The sequence below is a fragment of the Trichosurus vulpecula genome, chromosome 8 (assembly GCF_011100635.1).
Source record: "Trichosurus vulpecula isolate mTriVul1 chromosome 8, mTriVul1.pri, whole genome shotgun sequence".
Classification (NCBI taxonomy): Eukaryota; Metazoa; Chordata; class Mammalia; order Diprotodontia; family Phalangeridae; genus Trichosurus; species Trichosurus vulpecula.
Window position 1 is genome coordinate 209,052,059 of NC_050580.1, and position 15,857 is coordinate 209,067,915.

The 15,857-nt window shown below is 41.0% G+C and overlaps 1 protein-coding gene across 2 annotated transcripts in view; it reads right to left on the bottom strand.

The window, feature by feature from the left end:
• The window catches only part of LOC118829144 (cytochrome c oxidase assembly protein COX16 homolog, mitochondrial), a 145,099-nt gene extending 139,227 nt beyond the window's left edge, over positions 1–5,872 (bottom strand). For both annotated transcript variants that reach the window (XM_036736111.1, XM_036736110.1), the window contains exon 1: positions 5,701–5,872. In XM_036736111.1, coding sequence (XP_036592006.1) covers positions 5,701–5,769 — 69 coding nt within the window. In that variant the 5' untranslated portion in view covers positions 5,770–5,872. The remainder of the gene's footprint in view (positions 1–5,700) is intronic.
• Between the last annotated feature and the right edge of the window lie 9,985 nt (positions 5,873–15,857).

The following is a 15,857-nucleotide window of genomic DNA, read 5'->3' on the forward strand; positions in this document are numbered from 1 at the left end:
AGCTCCTTCAGCAAAACAGAAATCCTAAACCTGAGATCTATAGAGCCTTCCCAGATGGACTCCTTTGACTGGGCTCTGAGAAGGTTCCCCCTCTCAGGGTGGCAGTACAATTACAAGCTCTAAGGCCTGTACCCAAACCAAATGGAAGTATTTTCTGAGCCCTAAGTTCAGCTCGGATCCAAGCAGCAGTTAGCAAACCTTCTTCTTTTTCCACTTAGTTCTACCAGGTGGCAGAACAAAGCCTTTGTATCTCCAGTCAGTTATTCCATGCAGCAAATGGCAGGGCAGGCTCTGAGGTCTTCCTGTGACCCAGATCTGAGGTCACTTCTTGGTCCTAGCTCTGAGGTCTGTTCTGACTCACTCAGAGCACTGCTCTTGACCAAATCTCCTACTCCGAATTGAGGTCTTCTGTATGAAATGACAGCTCTATCTCAATATAAGAAGCCAAAATTAACATTTCGGCCAGTCAAGTCACTAGGCACTTGTCTCAGTTACCAAAAAGTTCTTGGTATTAGGATTTATCAATTATCAACCTGAAATACTCATATCAATCATATGCAAATTAGATGCTGGGAAACAGGGCACTTCTGCTACCTTTATTTTGATTTGATGTCTTTTCTCTGTGGTTTGCTTTCTCAGTGTTGCCCTCGCAGCTACCTTTTCTTCCTCTGACTATTAATAAAGCTTTTCAAATCAGAAAGGGACATTGATTTTCATTTTTATTTTAAATTTAATGCAGCAGGTTCAACATTGCTTTTCTTTAGGCTCTGTTTGAAAATTGAAGTAAACTGAGGCACAAATGTCCAAGCACTTTCAATTTTTTGGTAAGGCTAGGAACTACCAATAAAAAGGGTCTGTCAACTCCTCAATCAGTCGAAAGACCACGCAGGAATTTTATAACGTTAGGGGTAATATAGAACAGAATCAATTAAAAAATGAATGCAACCCGAATAAATTTTATTTTCTCAGCTCTCTTCTGGAATTGACTTATTTTAGCTCACACAAAGTCTTCAGTTTAAACTCGAATTCCAATTTCATTAATTCCAAAATTATATCAAATTCCAAATTAAACTTTTCCATATTCGCTTAAAGTCATATGGTCCCAGAATACAGAGCAGTAACTACAGGCCCAGCCAACATTGAGATTGATTCATTTTTAGAGAATTCAGTACTTCATAGGCTAGGTTTTTTCTTTTTCTAAATGTAGGAAGAAGTTTTTATTTAACAGTTATTCTCACTGTGTAAAAGAAGGAAAAAACTGGCCTCAATGAATCAGAATTTACCTTTCTATTATCAAACAACCCCAAATTCATCGACAATCATTAGTTTTGTATGTCAAATACCCTCCTGACTACATCATCAACCAAGACTTTGTCCTCCAGACACAGCATACATATTTTCAAGTTTCTGAAGAAATTGGAAGAGGAAAATTGTATTGTATGCAATACTGACAGAAAATGTTCATTTGCCTTTCTAATGCATCATTTGTTCACAAAAAAATTTTAAGGCTATCATACTTTTCCTTACTGATTTTCATTCCCAGCATCCCCAAGGTACAGGTTAGTGTTGGGACATAGGCATGATTACATAGGGCATGATCAAAATACCTGACTTTCAAGGAACCCAGAGAGATATAGAGAAACCTGAAAACTACCACAATCCCATCCCTTCTGAGGTCACTACAGAATTGTGACAGTGCCAACTGAGTATTTCCTAAAGCAGACTTCTTTTACCCATGGCACCTTTACTTAAAAACAGCTGACAATGTCTTGAGCTGAATCAATCATTTTCTGTTTGTTTGTTGCAGTGGATATGAAGATAAATAGAACAGAGATAATGTAATTAATTAGACATGCAGAAAAGGCTAAGGGTTGGAAAGCAAAATGAAAAATCAAATGTGACATAAGGGCCCAATCTGTCACACATTTCCATCAGCTTCATTAAACAATTTTGAGTAAAAAAATGACATTAAATGCTCCCTAACAACCACCTTTTTTTTTCCTTCTGTTTGAAAATCTAGAAGGGGGTGGTAGTGGAGGAAAAGCATTTCTCTATTGAGATATAGGTAACAGAAACAACTGGTTTGATGGATCACAGGAGTAGGTAGAATAATTAGAATATGTTCCAGGCACAAGAACAGAGACACTCACTAATTACATCATTTCAGCAAGCATTTAAGAGTTTAGTATGTGCAAAGAACATACTAACATCTCTCAGGTCCTGAGAGAGATAACAAAGATAAACAAGGAACCTTCCCTGTCCTGAAGGAGCACTGATTTGTTCATTAACAGCCTAGCAAAAGAACAGCTTTCCTTAACCTACAAGTTTACCCAATGAGAGTAGTCTATGAAACATAAAATATTGTAACTGTCCTTGGCTCTTAGGCTTAACAAGAAATTCAAAGTAATTTAATCTTACTTTCTTAGATCAGATTCACTCTTTTACTGCAAAAATCAGGATGTTTTTCTTTCATCATCATTGTATCAGACACTGGGAAGCTAGGTGGCTTAGTGCACAGTGTCAGGCCAGGAGTCAGAAAAATTCATCTTCCTGAGTTCAAATCTGGCCTCAGACACTTACTAGCTGTGTGGCCCTGGGCAAATCACTTAACGCTGTTTGCCTCAGTTTCCTCATCTGGAAAATGAGCTGGAGAAGGAGACGGCAAACCACTCCGGTGTCTTTGCCAGGGGTTTGCCAAGGAAACCCCAAATGGAGTCACAAAGAATTAAACATGACTGACAAACAACTGAACAACAAAGTATCAGACAGTTATTCAACAATCACATTATGAAGCTACTATGTGTAGGAAACAAGGGCCACAGTTATGAATAAAACACGGGCTCTTAACCCGGGGTCCATGGATTTGTTTTTTTAATTTAATATTCTGATAACTCCTTCCAATACAATTCCATGTGTTTTATTTTATGTATTTAAAAACATTATTTTGAGAAGAGTCCCTAAATTTCACCAGACTGTCAAGGGGTCCACAACACACTAAAGCGGTTAAGAACCCCCGGAATAAAATATGGGGCCTGCTCCCAGTTTTTAGTATCTCAATAAGTGATGCAGGATGTTGGCAGCATGGATCAAAAATACAGATTAGAAAATAATGTGCTTTTGTTTCCCCAGCTCTTACTGCAGTATCTGACACACGGCGGGTACTTGTTGACTGCCTGACTAAAGAGTTGAGGATGACTCCTAGACCTGCTCTTTTCCTTTCTGATTCCACCAGCTTCCATGGCTTCTCTGTACAGGTAAGTCAAATTATATGCCCAACCCTAATCTCACCAATTGCCTGCAGGACATCTCAACATACTATCTTGCCTCCACGCCTCTGCACAGGTTTTCTCCAAAACCTGAAATGGACTCCCTCTTCACTTTTTCTGAGTATCCCCAACTTTATTGCCCTGCTCTGGTGCCACTTTATAAAATGAAATCTTCACTGATTTCCCCACTGGAAGATTTTCTTTCCCTCCTCAAATTATCCTATATTAACTTCAGTATACATGTTGCATTATTCTAGTAGTATGTAAGCTCCTTGAAGGCATGAGCTGTTTCATTTCCATCTTTGTATCCCCAGCACCTAATACGGTGTCTTAAATGTTACAGGCACTCAATAGATGTTTGTTCAATCACATCCTATTTTTTAGACCATATTATTAGTATATCAGAGCTACATATACACAATGAATGGTGAGACAGGATTCATTAATAGCAAAATTCATGATCATATGAGATAATGTAAATTATTTTGTAAATCTTAAAATCCTGATATGTCAACTATTATACCAGAAAAGGAGATAGAGAATGGAGTACCACAGTCATGGGGAAAGCCAAACCCTCGACACCTGGAAAATGCTTGCCCCAATGAGTGGAATGGCTGAAAGTCTCTCATTTAATGAAAAAGATGCTTAACATTTTAACCTCCATAAAGCCTGAGCTATATCATAAAGTTTAAAGTTAACCCTTCCCTTCCCCACTTAAACTTGCACATATACCACATACACCCACATCCTGCATCATGCCTATAACTGCTGTCTTTTAGTTTGGGGTTAAGGTGTTAGATTAAGAATCTTTCCTTGTTTCAAGAATGTGAGGCCAATTATCCCCACCAGTGGGGTAGAGGTCCAGACTTTGGGGTTTTTCTTAGAATTGTTTTGTAAGGGGGTTTTAGGGGCATTTCTTAGAATTTTCTTCGAGGGGTATATAAACTCCGTCTGCCCTCTATAACTGGCCTCCCTACCCCATTCCGCCCTGGAGTAGGCTGGGATTCTCCCGCGAGACTTGCAAATAAAGTCTCCCTTTACCTTGAGAGACCTTTGATTGTTATTTCATTTGGGGGGAATTATTATCCCACACACCAATTATATATATCATATGGTCCACAGCAGCTTTCATACTGGTGTGTGAAAGCTCTTGTCTTCAGGATACAATTCTAATAGAGGAGTGCTTAAATGGATGTACAAAGTCTCATTTCCCCACTCCTAAAACTTAAGACACGTTCGATTTAGAGCTGGAAAGAAGGTCGAGTCCAATCCCTTCATTTTACAATCACTGGGAAAGTTTAGACACCGAGGTTAAGTGACTTAACCAAGGTCACACAGGGAGCAGGTGACAAAGCCAGGATTTGAAGCTGGGTATTTTGGCTCCAAATCCAACTATCTTTCCATTGCAACCACCACAATGCCTCTAGAGGGTGCAGTAGCCCCTAAAAATTAAGTCTGAGGCATTCTCCTCGCAATAACTGAGATACGTAGGACAAGTACTGCTAACCTCATTTTGCTGATAAGAAAACTAAGCCTCAGAGAAGTCAAGATGCAATTCAGGTCTTCTGACTCCAAATGTGCGCATCTATCTTTCCAGTGCACTAGGCTGCTTCTCCAACTAATTCCCCATTAAATTTAGAGCAGGAAAGAAGGGGCTGTTTTTGCCTTTCCATCCCCAGAGCTTAGCTGGCAATACAGGTAATTAATAAATGCTGATTGACTAAATTTAGTCATCCCCAAGGATAAAAACAAGCATTTTTAAAAGGCGCCTACTATGTGCACTTGGTGCCCTGTCGCTTAGCACTTTACAAATCTCATTCAACGAACATTTGTTAAGCACCTACTATGTGCCAGGCACTGACTTTACAAATATTCTCTTTGGATCCTCACGACCACCCTAGGAGGTGGGTGCTATCGTTATCCCCGTTTTACAGTTGAGGAAACTGAGGCAAACGGAGGTTAAGTGATCTATCTAGGATCTGATAACTAAGCGTCTAAGGGGGGACAGGAGCTAGGGTCTTCCTGACTCCGCCGCACCACTAGCTTCCTCTCGGGAGGCGGCCATCAAAGAAGGCTTCAGGAGCCTCTGCCCCCAGCTCCACTCCCTGGCTCCCTTCCCCCACCCCCGCAGGAAGATCTCCCGCGTTCTTCCCATTTCGGAAAGCCTCAAACATCAACGCCATCTCCTCTTAAGGAAATCCCTCCCTCCTCTCCCCTCTAAAATCTCCGCCCAGCTCCAGCCCCCGGAAGCCCAGCCTCTATCCTCTCCCTCCCCGGAAGCCCCACCCCTGTACTCTCCCTCTCAGGAAGCCCCGCCCCATCCTCTCCTCTGCAGAAGCCCCGCCCCAGTCCTCTCCCTCTCCGGAAGCCCCGCCCCCTCTCTCCACGCAGGATGCTGCGTCTCCCGTCCTAGTCGCCCTCCGCCTGCACTCACTATCATGGGCACACCGTAGCGCAGCGTCTTGCTCTTCTTCAGAGCCCGCCTCACTGCAGGCGCGAACATGACTTCCTTTTCTCTTCCAACAAGCGGCTCTCCGCCTAACCAAACCGTTCACACGCCGGACATAAAACAAAGGCGTCTTTGCTCCCCTGCATCCCCTCGGAACTTCCGGGTGAGGGACTAGATCCGTCCGGAACTCTTTCCGACCGGAAAAGTCAGCGAGCGGGTTTTACGTTCCGGGGGGGCTTCTGTAGTCTGGTTACCGTGACTCCGAGGGAGGGGCTGCGTCAGTCCGAGATCAACGTTCGAAGAAGCGCGCGGGCACAATACTTTGGTTCCTACCTAACTTTGTATTAAGACTGCGTAGTGTCACGGGGGTTAGGGGCCGAACCTAGGGTTTCCTTTACGCTATTATCCTCTTTCTTCAAGAAACATTTATTAAGCGCCCAGCAATACGTAGTGGGCAACAAATAACATCCTTGCCCTCGTGAAGCTTGTGGTCTAGCATAACTCTGCTATAGGGCCTTCTGTAGTTAGGGAAATAGAGACTGCATCTGATTTCACTGGGAACTTCCGGTGAGGAGCATCCCTCCACCGATGCAGGTCAGCGCTCCCTCTGTAAGTTATAGTCTCCTGAAAACTGCTAAGAGCATATATAGAGATAAAAGTAACTCGTCCAGGCCGATATGTGTCAGAGGCTAAACTTGAACCCAGGATCGCTTTCTATCGGCTTTGCCATGCTGCCTCTCTGTATGGTTGTGTGTATAATAAATAGGAGCATATGACATTTGTGTATCACTTCCTGCGGAGAAATTAGATCACCTGTGATACTAAGTATGAGGTGGGATTTCAACTTAGATCTTTCGTCTTTTAAGCACATCGTATTTGTAAAACATGTATTGACTAGCTATATATGTGTGTGTGTTTATATTCCATTTATTTTATATAGAACAGAAATTTCTGAGTAGAACTATTGTAATATAGATGCTATCAGACTACCTTTCCAAATACAACTCCTTAGTAATAGTAATGGTGATGATGAACCTTGCCTTATCATAGACCCACCATGTGACTACAGACAAGCTTTCTTTGCATCATGAATAATTTCATGGTGGAAGCAACATGGGAAAATTCTAGTCTGCTTCTGCTTCTTGCCAACAGGGAAAAATTGATTGGTGAGATGGAAATGGTCGTTCTCCCTTTGAGTTTGTAATCAGGAAGCAAAACTCCAGATGTAGTCTGACATACACTTGGGGAGGACAGATTTCAACTGTTCAGAGGGGAAAAAAAAATCTACTAAAATTCTACAAGAGAAGTCAGGCCAGGAAAGATGAGTAACCTCTCGAGAATACAAAATTTCCTGTTCTCCAGGAATCTGGAGCCCACATAATGAATGAATCAAGCAAGCCAGCATTCATTAAGCACTTTTTAGGTGCTTAAGTAGTAGAGATACAAATTGGAAAATAAGCCAGCCTCTGTTCTCAAAGAGTTCATATTCTAATTGTGACCTCTGACTGTCCAGGGCACCTCACTGCCATGTCCAGCTGAGGCTCGATTTCTGGGTAAAGCCTCCTGCTCTGGACCTTTCCCACATAGTCCGCCTTTCTGCTTAATCACAATTAATTTGGTCTGTCTCTAATTATCTAACAGCCGTGCGCTCTGTTAGGTCATTTAATAAGTCCAGTCTGTGATAACTGAACAAATTCCTACACTAATCATTCTTCTTGAAGCAGTGCTATGTCTTGGGCTCAGCCTGCACGTGCAAAAAAGCGAGAAGCAGGATGATACAATCAATCTCTTGCTTTTAAATCCAGATCTTACGACTCCCCAGTATCCACTAGAGGGAGCTTTCTTCATGCTAAATGAACTCGTGTCTCCTTTGATGCAACTCCAGATTTTGACAAGGGCTGTAATTCCTGTGGTCCAGCACTAAAGATTTAGAAAACAGAAATGAACAGCCACTCCTGAAAATGCTTATTCCTTACCATCATAGGAAAATATTTTTGAAATCCCAACAAAAATCTTCACTCCTCATAAACATGTCTTCCTCGTTTTAGCAGGGTTGTTGTTTTTTAAATAAAACAAATTCCTTCAAATTTCCCGTGTAGAGGTTGGTCCTTTCTCTAACTGGCGTTTATCTTCACTGCCCTATTCTATCTCCTGTCATCTCTGCATACTCTTCTGATCTCCCAACCCACTCTTCAAACCCATGGAGAAGCAGGATGTTATAGTGAATATTGATTGTGTAGAACCTGAAGTTGGGAAGATTTAGGTTGAAATTGTGCCTCTGATACTTGCTATCAAAGTGACCACAGACAGGTCACTTAATCCTTCTAATTCTCAGTTTCCTCATCTATAAAATGAGGGAGAAAGACTTGATAACGTCCAATGTCCCTTCAAGCTTTAAATCTATGATTCTATAACCCATTCCTCCACAAAACTTCTCATTTCTATTGAGAGTACCATTATTTTTCACTCACCAGGTACACAACCATATGTTATATTTGACTCTTCCCTTACCCAAATGTCCGGTTCCATATCTGATCAGTTGCCAAGTCTTGTCAGTTTTATTTCTATGACATTTCTTAAATTTATCACTTTATTCATATAGCTTCTGCCATGGTTCAGACCCTCATCATGTCTCGCCCTATTATAATCTATCTAACCGCTTAAAAATCTCTCCTTTTTTAACCCATCCTCAACACAGCTATCAGACTAATGTTCCTAAAACACAGATCTAGCCAACCTCCTACTCAAAAATCTTCAATGATTCCCTACTGTCTTTGAGATAAAATAAATCCTCAACCTGGCATTTAAGCCACCACAGTCTGGCTCCTACATAACTTTCCAGTCTTACTACATTTTAGGCCCTCTTCATTCTATTCAAATTGTCCTTCTAGCTATTCCCCACATAGAACGTTTCATTTCCCACATTCATGCTTTTGTACAAACTGTCCTCTATGCCAAAACTGCTCTCCCTCCTTACACCTACCTCTTGGAGTCCTTAGTTTCCTCCAAGACACAGCCCATATATCTGAAATCCTCAGTCGGTAATGATCTCTCCCTCTTGAAATTACTTTATATTCTTTTGTATATATTTATATTTTTGTTGTATTTCAGTCATTTCAGTCACGTACCATTCTTCGTGACCCCATTTGGAGTTTTCATGGCAAAGATACTGGAGTGGTTTGCTGTTTCCTTCTCCAGTTCATTTCACAGATGAGGAAACTGAGGCAAACAGGGTTAAGTGACTTGCCCAGGGTCACACAGCTAGTAAGCATCTGAGGCTGGATTTGAATTCAGGTCGTTCTGATTCCAGGCCCAGCACTCTATCCACTGTGCCACTTAGCTGCCCATATTTATGTTTACCTGGTGTATATGTTGTATAATCCCAGCAAAATGTAAGCTCCTCCAGGGTGGAGATTTATGAAAAAGGTCTCAGAGTTCTAGTGGGCTACAAGTCAGCAGTGAGATATGGCAGCTAAAAAACCTACCACCATTAAAAAAAAAAAGGTGCAGTTTCCAAAGCGCTTCACCACCTTGCTCCAGCCTACCTTTCCAGCCTTGTTAGTGTACATTACTCCTCTTAACACACTCTTTGGTCTAGCCAAAGTGGATTTCTTGGTGTTTCCCTCCCATGACTGCCCATCTTTTGTTCCTAGGCCTTCACCTAAGCAGCGAGGTGGTGCAGTGGATGGAGCACTGGACTTGGAATCAGCCCTTCTAGGGCTTCCCTATTCCACTACGTTGTTCCGTCATTTCAGTCATGTCCGATTCTTCGTGAACCCATTTGGGGTTTTCTTGGCAAAGACACTGGAGGGGTTTGCCATTTCCTTCTCCAGCTCATTGGACAGATGAGGAAACTGAGGCAAACAGGGTTAAGTGACTTGCCCAGGGTCACACAAGTGTCTGAGGCCAGATTCGAACTCAGGAAGATGAGACTTCCTGACTTTAAGTCCAGCACTCTATCTACTACTGTTATCTATGCCCCACCCCACCATAGCTACTTTGTATTAGTTTGCATGTATTTTCATATACTTATATATGTATATGTTTATTAGTCAACTCCTTGAGGGGAGGGACAGTTTCATTTTTGCCTTTATTCCTAGCACCGAGCACAGTGCTTGGCTATTGATAGTCTCATCATATAATCAACCCTAGTCAAACCATATCTTTAATTTTGTATCTAGTTTTAGATGCCACACTTTCAGAAGAACATTAATAAACTGAAATACATCCAGAGAGAAGTGACCTGGATGGTAAAGGAACTGGAGGTTATGTTATATAAAGTTCAGGTAAAGAAACAAGGGATGCATGGCCTGGAAAAGATATAACATGGGGGGACAGACATGCTAGCTATGTTCCAATATCTAAAAGGTTGTCATCTAAAAGGCAGATTAGGCCTACTTTTGCATAGTCCCAGAGAGGCAAATTTATCAGTGTGAGGAAAGAAATCCTACCATTATCCAAAAGTAAAATGGACTATATCAAGTTGTAGCAGATTCCCCTTCAATGGGAGTTATTGAAAGAGAGTCTGGGGGGTAGAGCCTAGATGGCAGAGAAAAGGCAGGGACTTGCCTGAGCTCTCCTAAATTCCCTTCCAAACAACTTTAAACAATGCCTCAAAACAAATTCTAGAGTGGAAGAACCCACAAAAGGACATAACAAAACAATTTTCCAGCCCAAGACAGCTTAGAAAGTTGGCAGGAAAGGTCTATTGCACCAAAGTGAGAGTGGAGTGTAGACCGTGCCAGCATAGGCCACACCACAGGAAACCAGAAGCAGGCCTTGAGGGTGACTAAATCAGCAGTGGTAATAGCTGCTTCTGGAGCTCTCAGCCCACAGACAGTAAGGGAGTCTGACAAGTGGTCAGAAGAAGATTACAGGGATCCCTTTGCTGCCACTAGGCGCAGGATTCTGTTGCATTACCCATACTCAGATCTGGGTCATGGTCCTGGGTGGCAGTCCTAGGGTGAGGAGAAGCATTATTAGCATACCAGAACTTGGGACCTCAAGGTATAAGGAACCCTGGTCACAGTTCTAAGGAAGGAAAAGAATGTTTGAGGTCACTCAAAGACCAGAGCACAGGCCAGGAGAGTGGTGAATACATCCTTAGATCATACCATCTTGGAAGAACTGAAAGCTTACAGACACCTAGAACTAGTTCTGAAAACAGCTGACCAAAAATCCTGAAGCTTGGGACAGTGGCCCCTCCACCCCAGGTGCAGAGCCCAACTTTGATATAAAGTTAAAAGTCAAGAAATAGGCTAGAAAATGAGCAAACAACAAAAAGTTCCTTACCATAGAAAGTTACTATGGTGACAGGGAAGATCAAAACACAAACTCAGAAGAAGACAACAAAACCCAAACTGCTACATTCAAAGCCTCAGAGAAAAATGTGAATTGGCTTCAGGCCCAAAATGAATTCCTGGAAAAGTCCAAAATGGATTTTTAAAATCAAATAAGAGAGGAAGAGGAGAAATCGGTAAAAGAGATGACAGTGACGCAAAAAAAATCATGAAAAAAGAGTCAACACCTTGGTAAAGGAGACACAAAAAAGATACTGAAGAAAATAACACCTTAAGAAACAGGCCAAATGGCAAAAGAGGCACAATCCAAGGAAGAGGAGAATGCCTTAAAACAGAATTGACCAAATGGAAAAAGATGTACAAAAATTCTCTGAAGGAAAGAACTCCTTGAAAAGTAGAATTGGGACTTCTGATGCCAAGATGTTAGAATAAGGAAGGAATGCTCTCAAGCCCTCCCAAATTCCCCTCCAAACAACTTGAAAACCACCTCAGAATTGATCTAGGAGTAGGGAAGCAGCTTACCAGCACTTCAGGAAAGGTCTGTCTCACAGAAAGGTGAGAGGGGTGCAAGGTCTTAAGTGCAGCAGCAGGAGTTAGCCTCACAGCTGGGGGCCTCTAGCAAGGCTCCAAGCCTGGGGCAATCTACCAGTGAGGCCTCACCCTCCTGCAAACCAGCAGTCCCCTAGACAAATAAGCAGTGTGTGCACTGGAGCCAGATCTATATCACCCCCAGCACAAGCCACCAGCCATGCCTTGACCCCATTGCTGACCAGTAGTGAAGCTCCACCCCAGGGCTGGCCAACAGTGAGAACTCACTCTTGGCCAAGAGTGAGACCCCACCCATGGGGCCTACCAGCAGAGAGACCCTGTTTCCATTGCAACCCAGCAACAGGGCAACCCCTCAGGCAGATTGACAACAAAATTACTACTCCAGGGTCTGCTAACAGAGAGATCTAGTTTCCATAGCAACCCAGCTGGGGTTGACCAGCAACAAGATCCCTCATAACAGGGACAGACACCAGAAAGACTGTTACCATAGCAACCTAGCAGCAAGGCCCCACCCCTGAAACAACCCCCACAGCCAGGTGAAGCCAACAGGGAAGCCTCACCCCTTAGTATAAGCCAGAAGGGAAGCCTACCCTCCAGAGAAAGCAAGCAGCTAAGACCTGAAGCCCAGCAAAAGACAGCAGTAAGACCCAGAGCCCCAGCACAAAAAGCTTGGGAGAGTGCATGACCAGAGCCCAAGTCTCACATGAAAACACCAAGTCACAAAAAAGGCAGAAAAAAGTGAGCAAAAAAAAAAGACCAAAAAAAGAGCTTGACTATAGAAAGTTACTATGGTGATAGGGAGGATCAAGGCATAAACTTAGAAGAAGACAATAGTGTCCAAATGGCTACATGTGAAGCCTCAAAGAAAAGTGTAATTTGGTCTCAGGTCCAAAAAGAATTCCTGGAAGAGCTTAAAAAGGATTTTAAAAAGAAAATTAGAGAGGTAGAAGAAAAATTGGGAAAAGAAATGAGAATTATGCAAGAGGATCATGAAAAAAGAGTCAATAGCAAGAGGAAAGATATACAAATTACATCATAGTAAATGACCATAGTAATCTAGTATATGATAAAGCTTTTGAAATAAAAACTCACTATTTGACAAAAACTACTGGGAAAACTGGAAAAAAGTATGGCAGAAACTAGGTATAGACCAATGTCTCTCACTGTATACCAAGATAAGGTCAAAATGGGTACATGATTTGCACCTAAAGGGTGCTGTCATAAGCAACTTATGAAAGCATGGAATAGTTTATCTTTTGGATTTATGGATAAGGGAAGAATTTAGGACCAAAGAAGATATAGAAAGCATTACAAAATGTAAGATAGTTAATTTTGATTATATAAAATTAAAGTTTTTACACAAATGAAACCAATGTAACCAAAATTATAAGGAAAGTAGAAAACTGAGGTGGTGGGAATTTTGCAACAAGTATTTTTGATAAAGGCCTCGGTTCTCAATTCCATAGAGAACTGAAGAAATCAAAGCTATATATAGTCATATGAAAAAGTACTCTAAATCACTATTGATTAGAGAAATGCAAATTAAAACAACCCTGAAGTCCCACCTCTCACCTATCAGAGTGCCAAAAAATGAAAATGTTAGATGTGGAAGGGATATGGGAAAACTGGGACACTAATGCATTGTTGGTGGAGTTGTGAACTAATCTAACCATTCTGGAGAGCAGTTTGGAACTATGCCCAAAGGGCTATAAAACTATGCATACCTTTTGACCTAACATTACTACTGCTAGGTGTATATCTCACAGACATCCAAAAAAAAGGGGGGAAAGGACCTATTTGTACAAAAAATATTTATACCAGCTCTTTTTGTGGTGGCTAAGAATTGGAAATCAAAGGGAAGCCCATCAATTGGGGAATGGCTAAACAAGTTGCAATATATGATTGTAATGGAATATTATTGTGCTATAAGAAATGACGAGCGGGGTGATTTCAGAAAAATCTGGAAAGACTTACATGAACTGATGCATAATGAAGCAAATAGAACCAGGAGAACATTGTACACAGTAACAGCAATATTTGTACGATGAAGAATTGTGAATGAGTTAGCTATTCTCAGCAATACAATGGTCCAAGACAATCCCAAAGACAGATAATGAAGCATACTATCCACCTCCAGAGAAAGAACTGATATTGTTTGTATATAGATTGAAGCATGCTGTTTTTCACTTTCTTTCATTCTTTTTCTTTTATTCAAGTCTTCTTGGAAATGTTTCAGATAATTGCACATGTATCACCTATATCTGATTGCTTACCATCTCAGGAGAGGGGAGAGGAGGGGAGGGAGGGAAGGAAGAATAGAATTTGGAACTCCAAACTGTAAATAAAAAAATGTTTTTTAAAAAACTTTTCAGAATTAAAAAAAAGTAGAATTGTCCAAATGGAAAAGGAGGCAGAAAAGCTCAGTAATTCTTTAAAAATTAGAATTTGGCAAGTGGAAGCTAATAATTCTAAGAAGCAATGAAACAAAATCAAAAGATTGAAAAATGGAAGAAAATGTGAAAATATCTGGAAAAACAACTGATCTGGAAAACAGGTCGAGGAGAGATAACTTAAGAATTATTAGGTTAACTGAAAGCTATGATCATAAAAAGAGTCTAGACATCATCTTTCAAGAAATTATCAAAGAAAACTGCCCTGATATCCTAGAACCAGAGGGTAAAATTGATATTGAAAGAATCTGCCTATCACCTCCTGAAAGAGATCCCAAAATGGAAAATCCTAGGAATATTATAGCCAAATTCCAGAGATCCCAGATCAAGGAGAAAATATTGCAAGCAGCCAGAAAGAAACAATTCAAACAACATGGAGCCACAGTCAGGGATAACACAAAATTTAACAGTTTCTACAGTAAAGGATCAGAGGACTTGGAATATGATATTCTGGAGGGCAAAGGAGCTACAGGGGTGGGGAACCTGCAGCCTTGAGCCCACATATGGCCCTCTAGGTCCTCAAATGTGGCCCTTTGACTGAATTCAAACTTCACAGAACACCCCTGAGCTAGGATTACAACCAAGAATCATGTATCCAACAAAACTGAATTTAATTCTTCAGGAGAAAATGGACATTCAAAAAAAATAGAGGACTTTCAAGTATTCCTGATGAAAAGTACAGAGCTGAATAGAAATAATTTGATTTTCAAATACAAGACCCAAGGGAAGCATATAAAGAGAAATCATAAAGTATTCAATAAGGTTTAACTGTTTACATTCCTACATGGGAAGATGATTATTGTAACTCCTAAGAATTTTCTCATTATTAGGGCCGTTAGAAGAAGTATACATAGACAGAGGGCATGGGTGTGGGTTGAATATGATGGGATGATATCTAAGAAAATAAAATTAAGGGGCAAGAAAGATGAATGCACTGGGAAAAGGAGAAAGGGAGAGGTAGAATGAGGTGAATTATATCACATAAAAGAAATACAAAAGAGCTTTTACAGGGGAGGGAAAGATGGGAGAGGTGGAGGTGGGAGGGGAAGCACTTAAATCTTACTTTCATCAGAATTGGCTCAAAGAGGGGATAACACACTCATTTGGGTATAGAAAACGATCTTAACCCACAGCAAAGTAAGAGGGGAAGGGGATAAGAGAAGGGAGGACAGTTTGGGAGAGGCAGCAGTCAGAAGCAAAACACTTTTGAGGAGGGATAAGGTGAAAGGAGAGAGAGGAGGTTAAACAAGGAAAATAAGATAGAAGGAAATACAGTTAATAATCATAGTTGTGAAAAAAATCTTACAGCAAATTTCTCTGATAAAGGCCTTATTTCCCAAATATGTAGAGAATTGAGTCAAATTTATAAAAAAAGAGCCATTCCCCAGTTGATAAATAGTCAAAGGATATGAGTAGGCAGTTTTCAGACAATGTAATCAAAGCTGTCTATGGTCATATGAAAAAAAATGCTGTAAATCAGTATTGATTAGAGAAATGCAAATTAAAACAACTCTGAGGTACCACTTCACATTTAACAGATAGGCTAATATGACAGAAAAGAAAATGACAAATATTGAATGGGATGTGGGAAAATTGAGACAGTAAATGCACTGTTGGAGTTGTGAACTGTTGCAATCATTCTGGAGAGCAATTTGGAACTATGCCCAAAGGGCTAAAATCTGTGCATACCATATGACCCAGCAATACCATTACTAGGTCTATATCCCAAAGAGATCACAGACAAAAAGGGAAAGTACCTATAGGTACAAAAATATTTATAACAGTTCTTTTAGTGGTAATAAAGAATTAGAAATTGAGGGGATGCCCATCAATGGGGCAATGG